Below are 23115 nucleotides of genomic sequence, written 5' to 3' on the forward strand. Positions count from 1 at the left end.
CCAGCTTCTTCCCTTTCCCCCAAAAGATTTACCCCTAGGTCCTACTCTGCACCTCCCTGCCTTCGTCAGCCAGGGGAGAAAGGGGGTTTCCTTCCCCTATCGTTCAACTAATATAAGAAGGAACTGGAAAATGCCCTGTGTCTGAGATCTGTTTCTTCCATGGCAGTCTACAGAGAGAGAAGGATGAGCCATTCAAAGAGCAGAGTAGGACCCTTATGCTCTAAGAACATCTACCAGCCTTTCCCTTCAGCCCCTTTCTGCAGTAAAGATTCACTATTTTGAGCACTGAATTCCAGGAAGGATGGTTGTTGGTAATAGCATTTAGTGGTATGACTAATCCTCTTGCTGGAATAAACCTGGCTTGGGGCTCTGAGGTTGTGCCAGGAAGCTGCCACTGAAGAAGAAATCCATACCCTAAAAGCACCCATTTCCCCTCTAGTTGTTAGAGTATCATTCAAAAGGCCCTAGTAGAGGGTCGGAGGCAAGCTCCCGGTTAGGCAGGGGGTGGTGGTGGTCAGATCTGACGTCAGGGGTCCAAGACGTATTCCAGGAATAAGACAGAAAGGTTTGTTAGTTTCCACCCGCCTGCTACTCGCTGCTACTACTTTGCCCGCTCACCTGTCCTGTTTGTGTGTGCACTCTAGCAAAGACTCAGGATGGGGTGGCCTTGGAAATCCAACCACTCAACAGCCAAGAGGGGATCGACAATGAGGAAAAGGAGAAAAAGGCAGCCAAGCTGCCCAAAAAGGAGAAGTCGGTGCTGCAGGGCAAGCTGACGCACTTGGCTGTTCAGATTGGGAAAGCTGGTGAGTCGGAGAAGGGTGGAGCCTTCTCGGTGTCGTTTATCCGTCCTCTTCCAGATCCCCGCTGCTTTCATGGCCTTCTTTCTACGCCAGCCAGGTCTGGCAGAAAGAAACTGAAAATTCCCGAGTGGCTAGTGCAGTCCAGGTAGCCGTGTCCCTCTCTGCAACCATCTGGCCACTCCCTAGGCTTCTGCAGAGAGAAATGTTTTCCTACGTGTCAGGGTAAAAGGCCCAAACAGATGGGAAGTGGTGAGCTTGTATCACTCAGGGAAGATTCACATTAGCAAGAAGGAAGACTTTGATGACTAGTCACCTGTCTCGTGCATGACTGGGCTTGTAAATTCCCTAAGGGCAGAGAAGGCTGCTGTATGCCGAGGGCAGTTCCCTGGCCAGAGCGGTGGCATCTGGCCAGGCACGGAGCAATCAGCTCCAAACGAGGACTGGAGGGAAAAGGAAGGCAGTGACTAAAGAAGCTCTTTCCAGAGCGGAGGTCACTAAGGCACTCCTGTGTATCGTGAGAGGGAGTGGCTTCTCCGTCACTTGCTTCTACACTCTCTCCGGCCTTCTTTCAGTGTTGGGGTGGGCTGGCGAGGGGACTGCAGGAGGGAACAAAAGGAAGTTGGCCCCTTCGCTGGACGCGTCCCTTCAAGTACAGTCTTTTTCCACTATTTAATTATTTCCTGACCCCACCTCTCTGTTTATTACAATCAGTCTAGTCCAGTACATTTCTGTGTGTACAGTTCACCTGGGATCTTGTTAAAGTGCAGCCTCTGATTCAGGAGGTCTGGGCTTGGGATCCAGAGACTCTGCATTTGTAATAAGCTCCCCGGGCGAGGCAGGTGCCGCTGCTCTGCTAAGCACGCACTGAGCTAGCAGGAATCTCCACTGTCCACTACTGCAGCTGCTAACCGTGTGTGGCTGCTTCCATTTAAACGCAGGAAAGTTAAGTCCAATTAAACATTTAGCGCCTCAGTCACATGAGCCTACTTGAATTGGTCGATAAATACATGTGGCTGGTGGCTGCCATACTGGACAGCGTGAACAGAGAACATTTTAAGCGTCATAGGGAGTTACTGGACAGTGTGATTCTCACCCATTCATTCAGTTCCAGCCCCCAGCTCATTCTGACCTCCACCACATCTTTTGCATGTAGACGATGCACGGGTGAGAGGAATTACAAGTGTGGAGGCCAGTCACTGAGCCTGGCACACAGGTCTGAAACATTAAACAGCCCCTGCCTAACCCCTCCTGTTGTGCTCCTGATGCCTGCTTTGTTCTTTAGGGAGTCCAGGCCACCCGAGGGCTGGCCTCTGGTCCCCTCTGTTTGTTCATTTCACACACCAAGCGAGACCAGGACTCTGGGGCGGCAAGTGGGATGGCCTGCACCACCCTGAGAGTGAATGCCTCCTTAAATGTTGCATCCTAGATGCCTTGCTTGCCTCACCTTTTAGCCCTGACCCTGAGGATGCAAAGTACAAAAGAATATACTTTCGGAGGCAGGGAGGGCATAGCTCAGTAGTAGAGCATGTGCCCAGCACGCACGAGGTCCTGGGTGCAATCCCCAGGCCTCCATTAAAAAAGAAATAAATAAGCCTAATTGTGTAGCCCCCAACAACAAATAAGAAAAAGATAAAAATTTTTTAAAAAGAATGTGCTTTCATTGATATAATCACCTCTAGCCTTGCCCTCATTCCTCTGAATCATTGGACCCTTGGGAAAAGCAGGCAGAACTCAACGTATGGTTTGAATCAGAGCCCTTCCCAGGTATTGTGCCACAGGCAGGGACACCCATCCCCTCAGCACTCTGAGCGGCCAGGCAGCAACCGAGGCCGTCGGAGCCCCTGGGCCAGTTGTTTCTGACCGTGAGCGGATTCTTCCATTTTAGGATGTGTAGGGTGACCAGCTCTCCCAGTTCACTTGGGAACTTTCTTGGTGTTAGCACTGAAAGTCTTGTATCCCAGGAAATTGCTCAGTCTCAGGCAAACCAGGATGGCTGGTCCCCCTCCAGTGTACCATATCTAACCCTCTCCGTGCCCTAGTTTCCTTGTAAGAGAGGTTGACAATAGTAACTTATCTCACAGGGTTGTTATGAGGATTTGAAGTCCTTGCCTGACTCATAGGAACCGCTATACTGATATTTGCTATTGTTGTCTTCTGTCTGTACCGTACCAGGAGGGAGGTTGGGAAGCGCCGGTCTAAGAGTTAGTGGTGTAGGTGATGTGCTGACACCACAGGGGCATCGCTGGAAACAGGTCATGAATTGCCTGATGCTCTCCAGGCTACTAGGGGAGAAGTCCAAATTGACAGACTACTAGGAACAGGCAAAGACAGTCACTACATCATGATTTGTGGGAAGAAGGTAGGCCTGAGATAGAATCATAGAATGATGTTTTAGAAAACTAGACCAACCCCTTTATTTATGAATGAGGGAATAGACTGGGTTGGGGGCGGGGTTCAAAGCCCAGTCCAAAGCCACGAGTCGAGTTGGTGCAGTACTGAGACTAGAACCTAGTCTGCAGAGTGCAGAGTCATGTCTTTTCCCCTGCTCTGTAATGTGCAAGCACCAGAGGATGGATCGGCGCTTTTGGTGTGACTTCCTGGAGATGGTCGTTTTAAAACTTCATAGCAAAAGCTTCAATGTATGCCAGGCCATCTCTGGCTAGGGCCCTAGGCATACGCTTGAGCCTGGACTCATGTGCCTTGTCCCCGGGCAGGTCTGATCATGTCTGCAATCACAGTGATCATCCTGATTCTGTACTTTGTGATCGACAACTTTGTGATACATCGCAGACCGTGGCTAGCTGAGTGTACCGCCATCTACGTCCAGTATTTCGTCAAGTTCTTCATCATTGGCATCACTGTGCTGGTGGTGGCTGTGCCGGAGGGGCTGCCTCTGGCCGTCACCATTTCACTGGCTTACTCTGTGAAGGTGAGACTGGAACTCTCTTCCTGTAGGACAGAGACCGGAGGGGGAGGGTGCCATGTAACCTCTGGTAAAAGGATGGGCCACTCTGTCTTCACAAAGTCTGGGTGGTGTCTCCCAAGAGCAGAAGCCACTGACACTATGGAAGGACCATCTTGATCAGTTGCATCAATGTTTAAGTAACCCAGGAGAATCTTAGGAGGATTCACAAAAATGGCATCGTGCATTTTTGTGCAGGACAAGAGGATGAAATGTGGAGAGCTGTTAACTAGGAAACGGCCTTTGACCTGTATTTGGGAGCGCTCATTTGGTCCCCTCTCAAGACTTTTCCCTTCTCCCCTGTAGAAAATGATGAAAGACAATAACCTGGTGCGGCACTTGGATGCTTGTGAGACCATGGGCAACGCCACGGCCATTTGCTCTGACAAGACAGGCACGCTGACCATGAACCGCATGACTGTGGTGCAGGCTTATATCGGAGATACCCGTTACCATCAGGTCCCAAGCCCCGATGTCCTCGTGCCCAAGGTGCTGGACCTCATTGTCAATGGCATTTCTATCAACAGTGCCTATACCTCCAAGATTCTGGTGAGCTGTTCCTTTGCCAGGACACTTAAAACGGGTGGTTGGAGGGAACCACTGCTTTTCTCTTGTTTATTCGACCTGAATTGCCATCCCACATCCCATTTCCCGCTCCTCAGTGAACACGTTTGGGGTGAGACTAGGGAATAATCCACGGGAGTAGATGAGGTGGCGTGAGGCGGGTGGGACTCCACGGCTGTGAAATGCCCTGCAGTCACCATGTAAAGGCAGTATCTCGGAAGAGACCTCATGCTGGTAGCAGAATTGGGCTTATCGGGAGTAAACTACTCAGTTTCCGAAAACTAAGAGAGAGTGTTAGAATAAAACCCCCATACAGGGTGAGACACCAGCACCGCCCCCGGGGCGACGAAAAACCCGAAGCCCCAGGTGGCTCAGGGACCACAGTCACCACTGACCACTGTCCACCTACCCCACGGACTCTGGACAGAGGTGAAAGCTTTGTGGGGAAGTTCTCTCCTTCCTAAGTTCCCTTCTGTCTGGGGCATCTTCAGTAGTCCCACGTTTTTCCCTTCCAGCCTCCGGAGAAGGAGGGGGGCCTGCCGCGGCAGGTGGGCAACAAAACGGAGTGTGCGCTGCTGGGCTTTGTCACGGACCTGAAGCAGGACTACCACGCGGTGCGCAGTGAGGTGCCCGAGGAGAAGCTGTACAAGGTGTACACCTTCAACTCGGTGCGCAAGTCCATGAGCACCGTCATCCAGAAGCCTGGCGGCGGCTTCCGCATGTACAGCAAGGGCGCATCTGAGATCATCTTGCGCAAGTGAGTGCCCCTCCCTGCACTTCTCCTGCCCGCAGGAAGGTCTGGGTTCCGTGCTCTCCGCTGCACCCACGTGCACGACGAGCGAGCCCTTCTTCGAGGTGGCGGCACCGTGACTGACGACAGGCATTGTCCTTAAGTACCTCGGGTGGTTCCTGGTACTTTCCACAGCTCAGCGAGGTAGATGCGGTCATTACCCCTGTTTTAGAGATGAGAAAACAGACGTGCAGGGAAGCCGAGTAACTTGCTCGAGGTGATACAGCTAATAGAGGCACAGCCAGGATTCAGACCGAGGCCACCCAAGCTTCCCTTTCCTCCTCTGGAAAGAGAGGACCCGCCCATCTCACAGGGTCGGGCTGATTAAATGATCCAGTGCACGTAAGATGCCTTGCACACAGCAGGTACTAGAAATGTTAGTTCTGTGTTCCCTTTTCATTCTCAGTTCTCATCACAGGCAGTTGCATAACTTAAAGTGGTTAGACTCTCCACAGGTCATTAAAAGTTGACCTACGTGGATACAGGGCCAGCAGCTGAAAACCAATGCCCCAGCTCGGTGTTAGCCACCTTCTTTCAGTCAACGCATTCTTGTTGAGCACACCCTACGCACTGAGCCCTCTGGACACTGGGGATTGGGAAAGTCTCTCTACCTTTGGGAAGTTGAAAAGAGGAGGTGATCCACAAAGCACCTTGTTGGTGTTGCGTGCACGTGCGAGGAGGGACAGATGACATGGGAGAATCACATGCTCTGCCTGCCTTATCCACCTACCGGCTGCCCCACCTTGGGAAAAGGGGCTCAGCTTTGGGTGATGGATGGAGATCTATGACCGCGAAACAGTATCTTTGGAGGTGTGATGCAGAATTCCCAGAACGTCTGTAAATGACTGTGGGGGTGCAGTGGGTGGGGAGGGGGATGCTGCTTTCTGACTGTGTGCCTCCCCAGGTGTAACCGCATCCTGGACAAGAAAGGGGAAGCAGTGCCGTTCAAGAGTAAGGACCGAGATGAGATGATACGCGCTGTCATTGAGCCCATGGCCTCCGAGGGACTCCGGACGATCTGCATAGCTTACCGGGATTTCAGCGTAGAGCCCCTGTGGGACAACGAGGCCGAAATCCTCACTGAGCTGACCTGTATCGCAGTGGTGGGCATTGAGGACCCCGTGCGCCCGGAGGTGAGGCTTTGGCTGGGAAAAGGGCTAGGAGACGGGAATGGAAGTCTCCCAGTGGCCCTTGGCCCACGTGCAGGCCCACTGGGACCTAATGAGAAGCCACCTCGAAGTCACGGGAACTGGGGTACTAGTTTCTGTTTGTGACTTGACTTCCCTAAGTTTCCTAACTGCTTCTCATTTACAGGGATGGATGTCCCCGTGCTTCCGGCTTCACAGAGCTGCTGTGGAGCACTGGCCTCATAGAGAGTGGCATTCCTATGGTGAATGCTGTCTGGGGGTGAGAAGCGTAGGCTTCTGGGCTCATTGTTTGGCGATCAGGAACAGGCAGGTCGGCCAGGCTATTGCGCTCACACCGGAACTTGACACAGCATTGCAAACTGACTGTTTCAAATTAAAAAAAAAAAAAAAAAAAAAGAACGGGCAGGAGGCAGAACTAACTGGGACACCACCTTTGTCTCTAGCCACCTTTTTTCTTTTTTTTAGTTGAAATATAGTTGCTATACAATATTATAAAGTTACAGGTATACAGTACAGTGATTCACAATTTTTAAAGGTTATACTCCATTTATAGTTACTATAAAATACTGGCTTTATTCCCCACACTGTACAATACATCCTTGTAGCTTATTTTATACCTGAGAGTTTGTACCTCTCACTCCCCTGCCCTCATATTGCCCCTCCCCCCTCCCTTCCCCCCACTGGTAAACACTAGTTTGTTCTCTGTATCTGTGAGTCTGCTTCTTTATTGGTTGTATTTTTTAGATTCCACATAGAAGTGATATTGGACAGTATGCATCTTTCTCTGTCTGTTTATTTCACTTAGCACAATGCCCTCCAAACCCATCCATGTTGCTGCATATGGCAAACCTTTGTTCATTTTTATGACTGCATAGTATTCCGTTGCATAAATATACCACATCTTCTTTATCCAGTCTTCTGTTGGGGGACACTTAGGCTGCTTCCACATCTTGGCAATTGTAAATAATGCTGCTGTGAACATTGGGGTTCATGTATCTTTTTTAATCAGTGGGTTTTTTTGGTTTGTTTGTTTGTTTTTGGATATATACCCAGGTGTGGAATTGCTGCCTCATGTGGTAGTTCTATTTTAAGTTTTTTGAGAAACCTCCGTATTGTTTCCCACAGTGGCTGCACCAATTTACATTCCCAGCATTGACCGTCCGAGGGTTCCCTTTTCTCCACATTCTTGCCAGCATTTGTTATTTGTGTTCTTTTTGATGATGGCCATTCTGACAGGTGTGAGGTGATCTCTCATCGTGGTTCTGATTTGCATTTCTCTGCTGATGCGTGATGTTGAGCATCTTTTCATGTGCCTGTTGGCCATCAGCCTTTCCTCTTTAGAAAAATGTCTGACCGGTTCTTCTGCCCATTTTTCAGTCAGAATTTTGTTGTTGTTGTTGGGGTTTTTGTTTGTTTGTTTTTGGCTTTTTATTTTGGGGGGTAGGTAACATTGTTAGGTTTTTTGGTTCTGAGTTGTATGCACGGTTTATATGTTGGATATTAGTCCCTTATCAGTCACATCATTTGCAAATATTTTCTCCCATTCAGTAGGTTGTCTTTTCTTTTGTCAGTAGTTTCTTTCCCACGCAAAAGCTTTTAAGTTTAATTACACCCCATTTGTTTACTTTTGCTTTTATTTCCTTTCCTTTAGGAGACAGATCCAAAAAATGATTGCTGGGATTTATGTCAGAGAGTGTTCTGCCTATGTTTTGTTCTAGGAGTCTTACAGTATCCGGTCTTACATTTAGGTCTTTAATCCATTTTAAGTTAATTTTTAAATATTCTAGACACCTTCTTTCAATCAGCGTATTCGCACGAAGCACCCGCCCTCAGAATAGCTGAACGCTAATTTCAACTCTAGGGCATTGAAAAGTTTCTGCTTCTAAGAAGTTCTGACCAATGGGCTGTCAGTCGTCACGGCCCAGAGGCATGAGAGGTGTCACGCATTTGGGAAACTTAAAAAGAATTGATACGGTTGGAGGATGGGCCAGGGAGGTGGAAGGTGGTACAAACTTCTGCTAAAAAGGAAAGCGGTGGCAAAATCTCAAAGACCAGACATGCCCTGCTAAGAAATGTGGACTGTAATTGGGAGAGTAAGCTTTTTTCACACCTGACTCTTGAAGCAAATTTCCCCTTCAAGTCATGGTACAAGAAGCCAAATTCAAATGTGAGTATTGTAGGTAGGACAGAAGTGAGGACACCAAGCAATATAAAAAGGACCGGACTTGGGCTGCGCCCCGTGGTTCTGCTCCCCAGGGTGCCTCTCTCCCGTCCACAGTGAGGGGACATCCGAGCCTGAGCATCTTACCAGGCCTCACCACCCCCACCTCCTCCTCTCCTCTCAGGTACCAGAAGCAATTGCCAAATGCAAACGGGCAGGCATCACTGTCAGAATGGTGACGGGTGACAATATCAACACGGCCCGGGCCATCGCCACCAAATGTGGCATTCTGACACCTGGGGACGACTTACTGTGCTTAGAAGGCAAAGAATTCAATCGACTCATCCGCAATGAGAAGGGCGAGGTGGGTGTGGGTTGCGGGGGTCGGGTCCTCGGGATGAGAGAGGGGCAGGTTCTCGTGTGAGGCCTCTGGGACCCGTGGGAGAAAGTGGGTGGCTTTTAAACTAAAATCTCTTCGTAGTGAAACGTCCCTTTTCCCAAAGCTGCTCAGACGGTAGAACTGGAGTTTTCTTTCTTCTCATGCATTCACAAGCTACATTTTGAGACACTAACTTTTCATGTCTTTCCATTTTGTTCCATCACGGGATGATTTTGCACTGATTTCCCTCCACCTCAGCCCTCCAGTGTCACTGCCCTGTGACGGACAGTGGCACAGGTTAGGAAGAGGACGTGGTCTGGGTGTGGAGCAGACCAGCACTGCCTGATTTACATAGAAATCAAACCTCAGTCCTCAGGAGGTTTAGCTGCCTGAGCCAACAGCTGACCCTGGCCCACCTCCTGTCAAGGGTCTAAGACATAGGGATTGGCTGCCAGGTCGGGAACTGGGAGGAGAAAGCAGACAAGCAGGGCCTGAATGGTCACACATCAATGAATCTGCCTTTGGAGACTGAGTTGGCTGCCTCCTCTCCACTGGAGTCCGGAATAACAGTCCTACACGGGCCGTGGGACGCCAGGTCTCCCAGGAGCTCAGCATGTGTGGAGAAGTAACGTTTTCCTGGATGGCCGTTCTGGGCTTGACTGACTCAGGTGTGGTCTCGTGCTGGCAGGTAGAGCAAGAAGAGCTGGACAAAATCTGGCCGAGACTCCGAGTCCTGGCGCGATCTTCCCCCACTGACAAGCATACCCTGGTGAAAGGTGAGGTTGGCTCCTGAGCAGGCGCTGGGGGTAGAGGGAGGCAGGCCAGGGCGAGCGCAGGTAAGAACCCTCAGCCAAAGCAGCTGTCCTGTCCTGCACGGGGAGGTCCTAGGAGAGCTTCCCAGCTCGTGGCGGGAGCATTCAGTTCAGCAAACATCTGGGCCCCTGGTCGTAAGGCACGTAACACAGTTGCTTTTAAACGCGGTCGTGTCTTGTGGCCGGTAGCGCCATGAATTGGGCAGCGCGGGTTCAGCTGTTCCAATTTTTGCAAGTAAGGAAATTTGAGGCTGAAAAGACCAGTAACTTGCCCACATTGTCCAGCTGGGAAGTGGACGTGGTACCGTGCAACCCCTGGTCTCTGCCTTCGAATCAGCCAGTGCTTTTTGCTCCACATAGCAGCTGCCTGAGGGCACCAGACAGGATACCTGACGAGGCTAGATTTTCTTAGCTTAGAGTGCTACCCATGAAATAATTCACTGCTGTCGGGTGACAGTGTAGGACCTCCAGCAAAGGGAAAAAAAGAGTAGAAAGGGAGGTGGTGGCAGGGACCAAAGAGGAAGACTGGAAAAGCACCTTCCGTGGGGGGCAGGCCTCGGACGGCGTGTGTGGACTCACTGTGGTGTGTCTGTTTTCCCCAGGCATCATTGACAGCACTGTTGGGGAGCAGCGACAGGTGGTGGCTGTCACTGGTGATGGCACGAATGATGGGCCAGCTCTGAAGAAAGCAGATGTTGGCTTTGCCATGGTAAGCAGCTCAGCGTAGCATCTGTCCGACTGCAGCCTGCCTCCGCCATCAGGAAGCCAGGACAGGCCCCTGGGGACTCGCTGCCTCCTGAACCGAAACATCGCACTGTGTGCTCTTGCCTCTAACTCCGTCTCTCCTACCGACCTGGCCAGTGATGCGTAGAATGAGGGACCCATCAGGTACGAAGGCAGGGAAATCATGGCATATCATTGCCCGAGAAAGCAAGACCAGCTGAAACTACCCACGAACATGGTGATGTTGTCTGCCCAGGCACACGATGGAAAATCCATGTTCCGTGTGGAAAACGTGTGCTTCGTGGTCAGCACTGTTTATGACTCGAGAGGCCGGAAGCATCAGAGTCAACTTGGAAAGTTCACTTAAAATCACATATTCCAAGTTGGAGATCTTGATGCAGCAGCCTCTGGGCTGGATCCCAGAAATGTTTGGGTTTTCTTAGCAGGCACCCTTGTTGATTCTGACGTTTAGAAGCTCCCGGGTTACAAAGTACATCCTCACCCTCAAGTAGCTTATGATTGTAAGCTTTCCATATACACTGACCTCTTGGTGATTTTTAAGCAGTGGCAGGACATTCAGGACGTAATCTGTCTTTAGGGCTCTCTCTTTAACAGCAATAGAAAATTTTTTTATTCCAGGAAATTGCAAGAATATACAGAAGTAGAGAGAATAGTTTGTTGAATCCCTGTGCACCTGTCACCCAGCGTCAGACATCAACGCTTGGCCAGTCTTGTTTCACTGACACCCCAACACATACCCGCTTCCCCATCTCTAGCTGAATTATTGTGAAGCAAATCCAAGGCATTATGTCGTTTCCTCCTGTATGTGTGTCTGGAAGGTAAGTATGTATCAGTAACATATGTCTAAAAGAATCACAGCACTACTATCTCGTAACACAATTGATTCTTCACTGTCTGTTAGTATCCTGTTATTATTTATCCCATTATTAGTCCTATAATAATACGTTATTATTAATCCACAATAGTTAGTAATAGGATACTGTCATCAGGTATCTAGTCAGTGTTCACATTCCCCCAGTTGCTTCATAAATGCTGTTTTTATAGTTTATTTGTCCAAGGCAGAATCCAAATAAGACCCATACAGTGCAGTTGGTTGGTATATCCCTTAAATCTATTATTCTGTAACAGTAGTTCTTGAAGTGTGTGCCTCCTAGCCATACCTGGAAACCTACAGAAATGCAGGTTCTCAGGCCTTAGCCCAGATCTGCTGAATCAGAAAGCTTGGAGATGGGGCCCAACCATCTGTGTTTTAACAAGGCTTCTGGGTGATTCTGACACGTCCTAATGTTCAAGAACCACTGATCCTATAGGATCTCCGTGTTGGGGCCCCCAAGACCACCCTTTCCATTTGTGGGCTCACTAGAAGGACTTAGGAGACTCAGCATATGGTTGTGCTCGTGGCCAAGATGCCTCACATTGGTAAAGGAAGAATACAGTCAGGAGACAGTCACAGGCAGAGCCTGGAATCCTCACGCGGGCTCCCCGATGCTCCGTCTGCGAGGGTCACGAAGAGCACGCTCTTCCCCAGCAATGAAAATGCAGCAGCGCGTGTGTGATGTTTCTGTCCAGAGGACCCCATCAGAGACTTGGCGCCCAGGGTTTTTATTGGGGTTGGTCATACAGGCACCGTCTGCCTAGCACGTCCTAAGATTCCAGACTCCCAGAAGGAAAGCAAGTTTTCGATGGAAACCAAGGGCATAGCCTAGGCACAGTGAATCACTAACTAATTTTCAATTAATTGTTGACTGGGAGCATTCCGAGAGCCACGTTCCTAGATGCCAGCCGAGGGCCAGCCTTGCACACAGGCCTTTCTCAGGATAGCAGTCTCAGGCCTGGTATGTTAACTCTTTTCTGCACAATCCTCTTCCGTCGTTTTTTCCCTAGCTGTTTCATTTTGAAGGAGCCGGGTTGTTTGTCTGCAGACAATGTCCCACGGCCTGGGTTTTGTTGATTGCATCCCTGTAGTGTCCTTGACCGTGTTCTTTTACCCTTTGTATTTCCTGTAAACTTACACGTCTGTAAGCAGTCAGATTCTAGATCCCATCTTTCACTAGGGGCTGCAAAATGACAGTGTTCTGGGTTTCTCTATTTCTGTAAAAAGAAATTTGCCCTCATCGGCTGTTTGGTTACTCCGAGGTTCAGTTCCGACATGAAACACAGGTTAAGTGCTTGATTCTTTTCCTTTATTTACCAGTTTTCAAAATAATGAGTTGATTTTTTAGGATCCTCCAAAGGTAACGAATGAATTGTTGATTTTTTAAAATTCACTAAACTACTAAAAGTTAATAGTCTAATTTTTTTTCATGTATTATTATGAGCTCATGGATTTATGTATGCTCGCTGTTTCAATCCACTGCCCTTACTATTGTTTTGATGTGCATGTTGACCCATCACTAGCCCCTTTGGCACTGCTGAGTCCTCTTAGTACCACCTCAGTTGTCTATAACAGCCTTCCTGGTTTCTTGCACGATAAGACGTTCCAGATTCATCGCGCGTATTTCTTGTCCTGGATCTAGAATCATCCATGTCTCAAAGGAGTTCTGCTTCATTTTAGTGAGAAATGATATTTAGAGAACACAGTCTGACTTTCAAGATGTTCCTTACTTCTGACTAAATTACTGTTTCTAGAACTTTTCTGTCAACAAAGCTAGAAAGTCATATCTTTTATGTCTCTTTTTGCTTTGTGTTTCTTTGTTTTAAGATAGAGATAAAATACTGTGAATTCATATTGGCATTTCCAGTTGAAATTTGGAATTACAGAATTCTAACTTTCTAATTTTATTTATCTGCCCTGATTTGGGGGGTGGGCAGGAGACGGTAACTAGGTTTATTTATTTATTGAGGAGGTGCTGGGGATTGAACCCAGGACCTTGTGCATGCTAAGCATGTGCTCTACCACTTGAGCTATATCCCCCCCCCTTATCTTCCCTGATTTTATATTTATCTCTTAAGCTGAAAATTTTGATTCCTAATGGCATTAACATAATTATTTGCATCATCCTAAAATACATGTAATAGTCTCAAAATAGCAATAATAATACAACTACTCTATTTGAAACAGTTGATTTCTCTTGCAGCCCTTTTTCTCTGTAGGTGTATCCCACTGGGAAGGCACCATCAAGTTACTGTGTTTTTTAAAAAGTCACTTGGAATGTTTCCCTTTGTGTGGTTGTGCCACCAACTGGTTATACCAGTTCATTTATATCATGTTTTGTGGTTTTTTTCCCATTTTGGAGATTGCTTACTTAATCTTACATTTGTTTTATACTTGTGTGAAGTAGTTACATAATTCTAAAGTCAAATGTACAAAACAAGGTCTATTCATAGAAGTCCAGCTTCTATTCCTATAACTTCCACCCTGTTGCCTCCTTCTTAACCCCACAGGTAACTTCTCTGATTTTTGGTTTAGCCTTCTGTTTGTTTCTTTAAAATATAATCAAATGTATAATGTATTCATACCCTTACTCTCCTGGATAAGTGCTACTTTCCTATATTTATCTATATACACATTATACACTCTTTTTTCCATCTTGCTTATTTTTACTTAACAGCCTAACTTGGATATTATTCCATAGTAGTATCTCTATAAAGATACTCTTTTTTCTTCCCTTCCTTTCCTTCTTCCTTTCTTTCTTTTTCCCCTCCTTTCTTTTTACAGTGCATGGTACAGCATTGTGTGGATGTATTAGAGAATTTTTTTAAATACTTTTATTTGTTTATTGAATATTTTATTTTTTTATTTTGGGGGGAGATAATTAGGTTTTTTTTTTTTAATTAAAAAAATTTTGGTGGCGGGGAGATAATTAGGTTTTATTTATTTATCTTTGATGGAGGTACTGGGGATCGAACCCAGGACCTTATGCGTGTTCAGCATGCACTCTACCGCTGAGCTCTACCCTCCCCACTATTAGAGAACTTTTTGATGGGGTAACTGAATTGTATAGTCTATCAACAGATACTCATTTGTTGAATGGGGCCTTAAAGATAGGTGGGGCTTTAAATAGATGGGGAAAGAGGATGCTCTGGGTTCGGGCAGTAGTGAGCAGAAGTCCGGGCTCTAGATGTGAATGAGAGAGCCAGGGCATTGCGAGTAAGCCGGCAGGCTGTGCGCAGAAAGATCATGTGAGCACAGGCTGGAAACGAACCAGAGGTCGCTTGTTGAGGGCTTTGACTACCAGACGAGAAAGTTGATTGTTTTTAAAGCACTGCTTTCAACCACTGATACGTCTATTCAGAAACTTTTCGTGGTTCCCCAGTGACAGGATTGTGAAGAAGGATGGGACATCTGAACTGTGCTTCCAGACTACTCTGCTTAGAGAAAAAAATGTATGGTGACTTCAAGGTGTGGGGGAGATAGGGATTTAAATTAGATACTGGCAGTGGCCAAAGAAGGTTTTAAATTTGGTGGTTGAACAGTTAGGACTTGTTCCCTGCCTTTTATTTTCTAAGGTGGGGGAGTAGGAGGAGGGAAGGGAGAAAGGAGCAGCAAAGATATGTGTAATTCCAGTCTGAGTTCAGGAGCAGGTGGTGGCATCAGGACCCATCCCTCCCTTCCATACAGTGACAGTGACACATTTTCCCTGCATTTTCTTTGGGAGAGAAGACAAGGCAATGGATGGTGGTTTAGGCTGTAGAATTTGTGCGGTCATTGTGCCCCCTAGTGTTTATGCCGAGTTCTTGGAGGTCACACGATGGAGTCCGGGTTCAGAACGTAGCTAAACTCTGCTTTGTCCAGTTCCTCACTGTTTTCCTTCCCCTTCTTACCTCAGGGCATCGCAGGCACGGATGTGGCAAAGGAGGCATCAGACATCATCCTAACAGACGACAACTTCACCAGCATCGTGAAGGCCGTGATGTGGGGGCGGAACGTCTACGACAGCATCTCCAAGTTCCTGCAGTTCCAGCTGACTGTCAACGTGGTGGCCGTGATCGTGGCCTTCACTGGGGCCTGTATCACTCAGGTGAAGGGAGTGCGGGCTGAGCTAAGACAGGAGGGTTGAGGTGGGGGCTAAGGACCGTGGGATGTGGGGTACAGTATTGATACAGGGGAAGAAACGTAGGGCGAGAAGATGGCCGTGTCCCAGGCCTCAGTTGAATCCCTGGGACGTGCCCTGCCAAGTGTGGTCCTTGGCTTCGTGCAGGAAGGAACACAAGAGCGAGCCACAGTTAAGTAAAGATTTATTCAGAGAGATGCGCACGCCATAGACAGAGTGCAGGCTGTTTCAGGAGGCAAGAGAAAGGCCACGAGGTGTGGGGGTTGGGTGCTCAGTCTAAAGTAAAAATAGATCCACACTCCATAGTCAGAGAGGGGTCCTCTCACTCAGAAGGGGGAGCGGCCCCGAGGTGTGGGGGGGGGTTAGTTTTCATGGGCTTGGTAGCTTCACATGCTAACAAGTGGGAGGATTATTCCAACTACTTTGGGGCAGGGGCTGGGAATTTCCAAGAACTGGGCCATCACCCACTTTTTGACCTTTTATGGTCAGCCTCAGAACTGTCATGGCGCCTGTGGGCGTGCCATTTACCATGTTAATATTTACAATGAGTGTATAACGAAGCTCAAGGCCTACTGGGAGTCAAATCTCCCGCCCTCTTGGGCCTCAGGGCTGCTGGGAGTTGAGCCTTCCTCCGTCTTGGTGCTCATTGCCGGGTCGTTCTGTAAATGGCCGCGCCCTGCCCCCTTCCCTCCTGCCTCAGCAAGTTGACTGAGGAGCAAGGACCAGCGCTGCCGCAGTGGTGCGGGGGCAGGAGTCAGCCCTGCTCGGGCTCCCTCTGCTCGTGTGGGATGGTGACGATAAATCTACCGTTTAGCACCTACAGGTTAGCCAGCACAAGGGGCACAGAGCTGTACTGTCTCTGTTCTTCAGAAACAACCTTGCAAAGTAGGAACTATCCCCACTTTACAGGGGGAGAACCCAAGGCGCAAAGAGGGTAAATAAGTTTCTCAGTGTCACTCAGCTAATCAGAGGTGGCTGGCAGGAGGTGGGCCGTTTCAAGGGCAACGGTGTGTCTGGTGAGTGAGGAGGGGGCTGACCTCCAAGGGAAGCTAAGAGGGCTGGTGCTCTTCCCACCAGGACTCCCCCTTGAAAGCCGTGCAGATGCTGTGGGTTAATCTCATCATGGACACTTTCGCCTCGTTGGCCCTGGCCACCGAGCCCCCTACGGATTCTCTGCTGAAGCGTCGCCCCTACGGCCGGAACAAGCCTCTGATCTCGCGCACTATGATGAAGAACATTTTGGGCCACGCAGTCTATCAGCTCACTGTCATCTTCTTCCTCGTCTTTGCTGGTGAGCCGAGGGCGGGGAGGGGTCGGGGGCGGCAGCCGGAGTGTTAGATGGCGATGGGGACAGAGTGACCCGAGGAGAGAAAGTAGCACGAGACGGGGGAGTAACCGCAGCTTCGCTTGCTGCGCGCATCCTCGGTTCCCCCCGCGTGGTGCACTCTGCAGTTTTACGTTCTCCTCTTAAGGATCTCACAAGGGTGGCTTTGTGATACTGTTTGTTTTTTTTTTGTTTTTTTAGATCATAAAACTGAAGCTCAGGTCACATCATGAGTAAATAGTGGTACTAAGATTCAAATCTTGGTCTGCCTGACTCTAGGGCCCCTACTTCTGCCGCCATGGGCAGCAGTTAGCCCTGCTCGGGCTCCGTCTGCTCGTGTGGGATGGCAGTCATTTACCTACCATTTAGCGTTTCAGTGGAGCAGAGAGAGAGCACCAGATACGTGAGACCAGGACTAGCACTGAAACTGCTGGGCAACTGTTGTAGCTCAGATACTGACCTGCTAGCATGGACCCCAGCCCTAAGCCGCCAGTGAGGTCGGCGTGCTCTGACTCAGCCTGAGCCCTCACTGAGAGCTGCTTATCCTCCAATGCGTCCCTTCTCCCAACTAGGTGAGAAGTTTTTTGACATCGATAGTGGGAGGTTGGCACCCCTCCATTCACCTCCCAGCCAGCACTATACCATCGTCTTCAACACCTTCGTGCTGATGCAACTCTTCAATGAAATCAACTCCCGCAAGATCCACGGAGAGAGGAATGTCTTTTCAGGCATCTTCCACAACCTCATCTTCTGCTCTGTTGTCTTGGGCACATTTGTCAGCCAGGTGAGAGTCTGGCTCCATTTGAGCTAGTGGGTCTGGGATGATCCAGGCTGGATGCTGGGAGCCAGGATTCCCTAAGTGCCCAGGAAAAAGAGTAGGGGGGGGAATGGGGACTCGGGCTGTGGTTTGAACATGTTCCCGATTGGCTTCCATCTGTACATTGTTCTAGAATTGGACCCTGCTGTGCCAGGTGCTCCAGTGCAAGGCAGCATGTTGGTAGAAAATAAAATAAAACTCACAGAATCCTTTGATTATCTTTCTAAAAGAGGAATGTCATTCAGTGACCAGGAGGAAGGTCATGGTCTTCTAAACCCTTTCCATGTTTCCTGCCAGCATACTTGAAACATATGTGCATGTGCTGCGAGGATCCTCTCCCTGCCCCTGCCCCTTTGTTTTGAAAGGGCTTCATGATAGAAAATGCTACACAAGAAGAGATGGGATGGTGCGCGGGTGGTTGACAGATAAGCCTGGCCTGCGCTCTCCTGTGGGAACTGGGATCAAGGACGTGGCTGCCCCGGTGGTGAAAGGCTTGAGCCCCTTCCTTGTCCCTGTCACCAGGACATTTGCCGATTCAAGACAGTTTGACAGAAGAGCTGCCTCACCCCTCGGCGGGGTGACCCCTGATTGGCCCCCCTCCTAAATTCCTCTTCTCCATCACTGTCCCTTCTCTTTGTCACCCACTGGCTGCAGTCACAAGAAGCCCCCAGCCCTTGCATTAATAATGTTCATAGTAACTGGTCTGTTGCCCCATCAGAGTGCTCTGTTGGGACTGTGTGTGTCTGTCTTGCCTCCTCCCCACCTGGATCTCCTCTTTCTCCTTCCCCAACAAGCAGACCAGGGTTTGCACCACAGGGATCCTGGGCCAGGGAGCTGGCATGGCGTTGGTGGCCCTGACTGGAGGGCTGGCTTGCTGTCACTCACCTCTCTGATGCTGGGCTGCCTCCTCCTCTGTTCTAGATTCTCATTGTGGAATTCGGGGGGAAGCCCTTCAGCTGTACGAAGCTCACCCTGTCCCAGTGGCTCTGGTGTCTCTTCATCGGCATCGGAGAGCTGCTGTGGGCCCAGGTGAGTGCGCGCACGCGCTCCCTGCGCGCTCACACGGCCAGCGGACCTCCTCTCCTCTCCGTGAGATGGAACAAGCAGCCGTGGAGACTTGCGGCCCCTCGCTTCGTGTTCTCCTTCCTTCTCCTCTCCACCACCCAGCAATCGAGTTCTCTCCATCTCGTAGGACCCCAAAGTAGGAATGATCAGTACCCACCACTTCAGAGGCTCTGATCTCTTCCCTAATCCTGCCTGGGGACAGGCAAATCCCTTAGCTTCTCTGAGATGGCAATGGAAATTTTCAATGGAATTTTGCTTAAAAAAAGAGAAATCAAGGGTCTTAGAAGTAGAAAGCATATGTCTTTAATGAAGCCACAGTCTGGCCGTGGGCCGCCGGGCTGTCATAGTTTAGGGCTCTGTTGCTGCGTCTGTTTCTCACCGTAGCCTTATCTGGGATGGATGCCTGACTGTCACCTAAGATAAATCCAGACTCACAAGAGCTCTGGAGAAGCAGGATGGCATATGGTTCAAAGCACGGACTTTGGAACTGACTACTTCGGTTTGAATCCCAGTTCTCCTTTTCACACGTTGAGTCACGCTGAGCAAGTTTCTTAACAGCTCCGCCTCCGTGTCCTCAGCTTAGGAGAGCAGGGTCGTTGTCAGCCATTGTTAATCAGCAAAGTCGTTTCGATACAGAAATGACTTCAAACAATGTCTGGTTCTCTGTAAGTATTCGGTAAGTGTTAGCTATTAGTATTATAATCATATGATCAGCTTTGGTGAGAGTTTCATTCCTTCCCTAGTAACACTTTGCAAGTCTCCCTCATCCTCAGCGCTGGCCTGGGCTGTGTCTCTGCTTTGCAGACCCCACGTCTCTACTCACTGGGGCCCAGCTGGGCAATGGAGGCTTTGCTCTAACTGGCCCCAAAGGTCCCCCCCAGGACTGCAGGCTTTCCCCACAGACCCATTAGTTGTGTCTTTCATACCTCCTGGATGCCTCCATCATTAACCCCATCCCGGTTCCTAACGGAAGTCCCTCCACCCTGTTCTGTTTGCTGAAGTTTGCTTACCACTGGGTCCCCAAAGCACGTCTACACTTGGGTGAACTTTGGTTGTTTCTCTACTGTTGGGAACTCTGATCTCTAGGTCTAGTCTCACATGTGGCCATGTGGCCTTGATGCCAGCTAACAACTTCCTTCTGCATCACAACTGCTCCTTCCAACATCCAAAAGCAGAATTCTGGCATTCTTTCTCTTTCCAAGCACTTGGCTCCATACTAGACCGCTCATACAGTCCGTCCCTCCCACCCGCCCCGCCTACTCCTCATCCTGTCCGTGAGGGAGAACTGAGTGACTGACTTTGAATTGCAAGCCTGACCTACTGCACCACGTCTTCTGATAATACTTGTATGTCCCTTCATCCAGGGGCTGTCCCACCCACTTCCTCACCCCAGGCCCAAGAAGACATCTAGTATCCCCTTGCTATAGCTTCATAAAACAGGAATGACTTCGCACATGGTAACTAAGAAGAGGGTCGCTCCCCTTCAACACCCTGCTTTTCCTCCTGGCTGTACACGTGCACTGTGACCATCCTGTCCCCAGACTTGTTTCCTCCCAGGTTCTTGTCTCTGTCCCTTCCTGCTCTGTACCAGGCTCTATGGTCCTACTTCTCTTAAGAGACAGATGGCAAAATGAAAAGAAGATCTGAGCCAGAAGGAGGAGAATGAAGTCTATAACAAGGCGGATGGCTGGTCTAATGCTAGACTGTGAGTTCTCTTTTCTACGTCCACAGAAAACCTTCCTCAGGGCCTGATAGCTGGTAGGCACTTGGCAAATGCTTGCCTGAACCGGCTGGCACCCTCCTCACTGCTCCCGCAGTGGCGAGGGTGATAGGACAGAGAGAGACCTACGCAAGGGCCTGACGCACGTTAGTGAGCGCCAGCTCTTCTCACCCTGAGTCTGGTGTCTCCCCTTCTCCTCAGATCATCTCCACGATACCTACCCAATCCCTGAAGTTCCTGAAGGAAGCTGGGCATGGCACCACCAAAGAGGAGATCACCAAGGATGCTGAGGGGCTGGATGAGATTGACCACGCGGAGATGGAGCTACGCCGAGGCCAGATCCTCTGGTTCCGGGGCCTGAACCGCATCCAGACTCAGGTACTCCTCACCTGTCCTCGCCCTGTCTCTTTCGGGAGGTGTTAGGAGGGCAGCAGTTCTTGGTGGCCAACATCTCTCCCCTTCCCTTGCTTTGGGACAGACAGAGGGGCGTAGAGGTATGGGCTCCTTCGAGAGGAGAGTAATCATAGCGCCTAGAGCACAGGACACTTAACTGCTAGCGTAGTCCTTTAGCTTTGGGTTCGTCTAAAGCCCACTTCCCACCGTCCATCGGGTGGGCAAGCTTCCTGCATAAGGCCTCTTGCGAGCACCAAGCCTAACCTCAGGCGGAAAATGTTCAGGGTCTTTCCCGACCCTTCAAGGGGAAGGATTTAGACAGTGTCTCTCTGCCAGCATCCCCAGCTGACATTTGATGTACATCCTCAAGCTGCGGTTAGGGTAACGTAGTTGTCATCTGGAGGGATCTTTGTAAAAGACACTCACTCTCTTGTATCTTCCCCACTCAAAACTGAAGGCCATGGTGGGGAATCTGATGGATAAGTGTGTATAAATGACAGTGGTCTTTCAGTGCCTGAGTATCTTCTACAGGATTCAGCCTTGCTTCCCAGAAAGGAAGAAGCTATAATTTCCTCAAGCCTCTCCCCTTTTTGCAATTTCTGAAATGACACAGAAACTGCTCCTGCTGCCCTTGAGCCCCCTGCATGTGGCGCTACAGGGACCCCCCGCCCCACTTTCCACGCAGCGACCGCAACACCCTCTCCCGGGTGAATGGGCTGGGCGGGCGTTGATAATGCCGACACTTACCTACACACCTTGACTGTGTTAGTCCTGAGATTTCCCGTCTCAAGAAAGTGGAAACCCCCCAAGTTCTCAAGGGTGTTCTCCAGAGAACAGGTCTGTTCCTCTCTAGAGATCCCAGAAGTAAACTCCACTCTCTCAAGTCAGCCTTGCCGAGGGTTTTGAACATTCCCTCGTCAAGCCCACCACTTCCCAGGGAAGAGAGCTGAAACGAATAGTCTAAACACAGTGGTCCCCCACGTACCCGCGGCCCTGCCTTCCTTGGTTTCCGTTACCCACGGTCAACCGCAAGCTGAAGATATTAAATGAAAAATTCCAGAAATCAGTAACTCACCAGTTTTCAGTTGCATGCCGTTCTGAGTAACTGATGGACTCTCACGCCTCCCCACTCTGTCCTGCCCCGAACATGCGTCATTCCCATTGCCTACCGCACCCTCACTGTGTAAGCTGCCTGCCCCTTAGTCTAGGGGAAAAACATAGGATACACAGGGTTCAGTGCTGTCCACGGCATCAAGCATCCACCAGGGGTCTTGGACCGGCTCCCCCCCCCCCCCCCCGGAGAAGGGGAGATGGCTGTACCAGCGAGGAATCTGTAGACAAGACAACAGACGGAAATGGGAAAGCGGGTGCTGAAGCCCCTTTCCCCTCTCTTGAGTTCCTCCTACCAGAGAGGGACATCCCTATGGGACCTCAGAGCCTGGCCAGAGTCTCCACACCTCCCCCCACGCCCCTGCCCACCCTCCAGGCTGCTGAGTCCATCACAAGCAAAGGCCTCACTGCCCAGAATACTTGGCACCTTAGGGCCTTCCTTTAGGTCTGCTCTTTTCAAAATAACCTGTCTGCTTTTCTCCCCCTCAGGATCATCTGCCTCCTCTTCTACTGTGTAATTTTTTTCCTAGCCAGGATTTCCTCGTTCCAGTGTCTCCTGGCTCCTTGCCAGTCTCCTCTCCTGGGGCCTGAGATTCATGGATCTTCCTTCTCCTCCAACTGTCAATTCCCATTCCCTGACTCTATAACTCTCTGGTTTCACTGCCTACGTAGCTTTAGGTGTACCACCTCTCTCTGTTGGAGCGAGAGGCAGTTGGACCAGAATGGCATTAAAGCCTTAACTTAGGCAGCAAAGGCAACCTGTTAAAGATGCCATGATGAGCCGTCGCAGTGTGCACCTGACTGCACCAGCAGATGAGGCTGGCTGCTAGCGTGCATCCTGGACACCTAAAGCTCTCTCCTGGCGTCAGCTCTTCAGCCTCAGCAGGGCTCTAGCAAAACTCCCTGCCAGCTGTTGATCCTTGGCATTCTTATTGGAACACTTAGGGGTGGGAGGTGTCGCCAAGCTATTGTCCCATCCTGGGTCCCCTGAGTATGGGGAGAACTCAGCACTAGAAAGCAGAAGTTTGGGAAACCTGAGGGCTAGAATCCTGGGAAGGTAAATCTGGGGTCTAGTTTCGTTGTGGAAGCTGGGAACTTGTAACCCTAAGAAGCACTGAGGAAGGCGACTCCGCCACGCCTTCTGACATGTGGCTGAACCCGCCCCACATGCAAACCTCCTCCTCCAACAGGATCAGTCTCCTCCATCCCCCGGAACTGAAAACTGTCTTACGTGCCCAAGGGTGGTATTTTAGCTCAAATTTGGTCTGAATCCCGAATCTAGCCCTAAAGATTTCATGGCTTCTCAGGAAGCTTTATAAATGAGAACTT

The 23115-nt window shown here is 49.8% G+C and overlaps 1 protein-coding gene across 6 annotated transcripts in view; it reads left to right on the forward strand.

Moving 5' to 3' along the window:
• ATP2B4 (ATPase plasma membrane Ca2+ transporting 4) overlaps positions 1-23115 on the forward strand; it is a 95189-nt gene that overhangs the window by 61846 nt on the left and 10228 nt on the right. For 5 of the 6 annotated variants that reach the window (XM_064477066.1, XM_064477064.1, XM_064477063.1 and 2 more), the window contains 13 exons: positions 645-806; positions 3518-3732; positions 4072-4314; positions 4845-5086; positions 6024-6252; positions 8613-8792; positions 9496-9583; positions 10222-10328; positions 15133-15324; positions 16435-16648; positions 17254-17465; positions 18420-18527; positions 20485-20661. In XM_064477066.1, coding sequence (XP_064333136.1) covers positions 645-806; positions 3518-3732; positions 4072-4314; positions 4845-5086; positions 6024-6252; positions 8613-8792; positions 9496-9583; positions 10222-10328; positions 15133-15324; positions 16435-16648; positions 17254-17465; positions 18420-18527; positions 20485-20661 — 2369 coding nt within the window. The remainder of the gene's footprint in view (positions 1-644; positions 807-3517; positions 3733-4071; positions 4315-4844; positions 5087-6023; positions 6253-8612; positions 8793-9495; positions 9584-10221; positions 10329-15132; positions 15325-16434; positions 16649-17253; positions 17466-18419; positions 18528-20484; positions 20662-23115) is intronic. The other variant, XM_064477065.1, reaches the window with a different exon arrangement.

This window comes from Camelus dromedarius, chromosome 21 (assembly GCF_036321535.1).
Source record: "Camelus dromedarius isolate mCamDro1 chromosome 21, mCamDro1.pat, whole genome shotgun sequence".
NCBI classification, from domain to species: Eukaryota; Metazoa; Chordata; class Mammalia; order Artiodactyla; family Camelidae; genus Camelus; species Camelus dromedarius.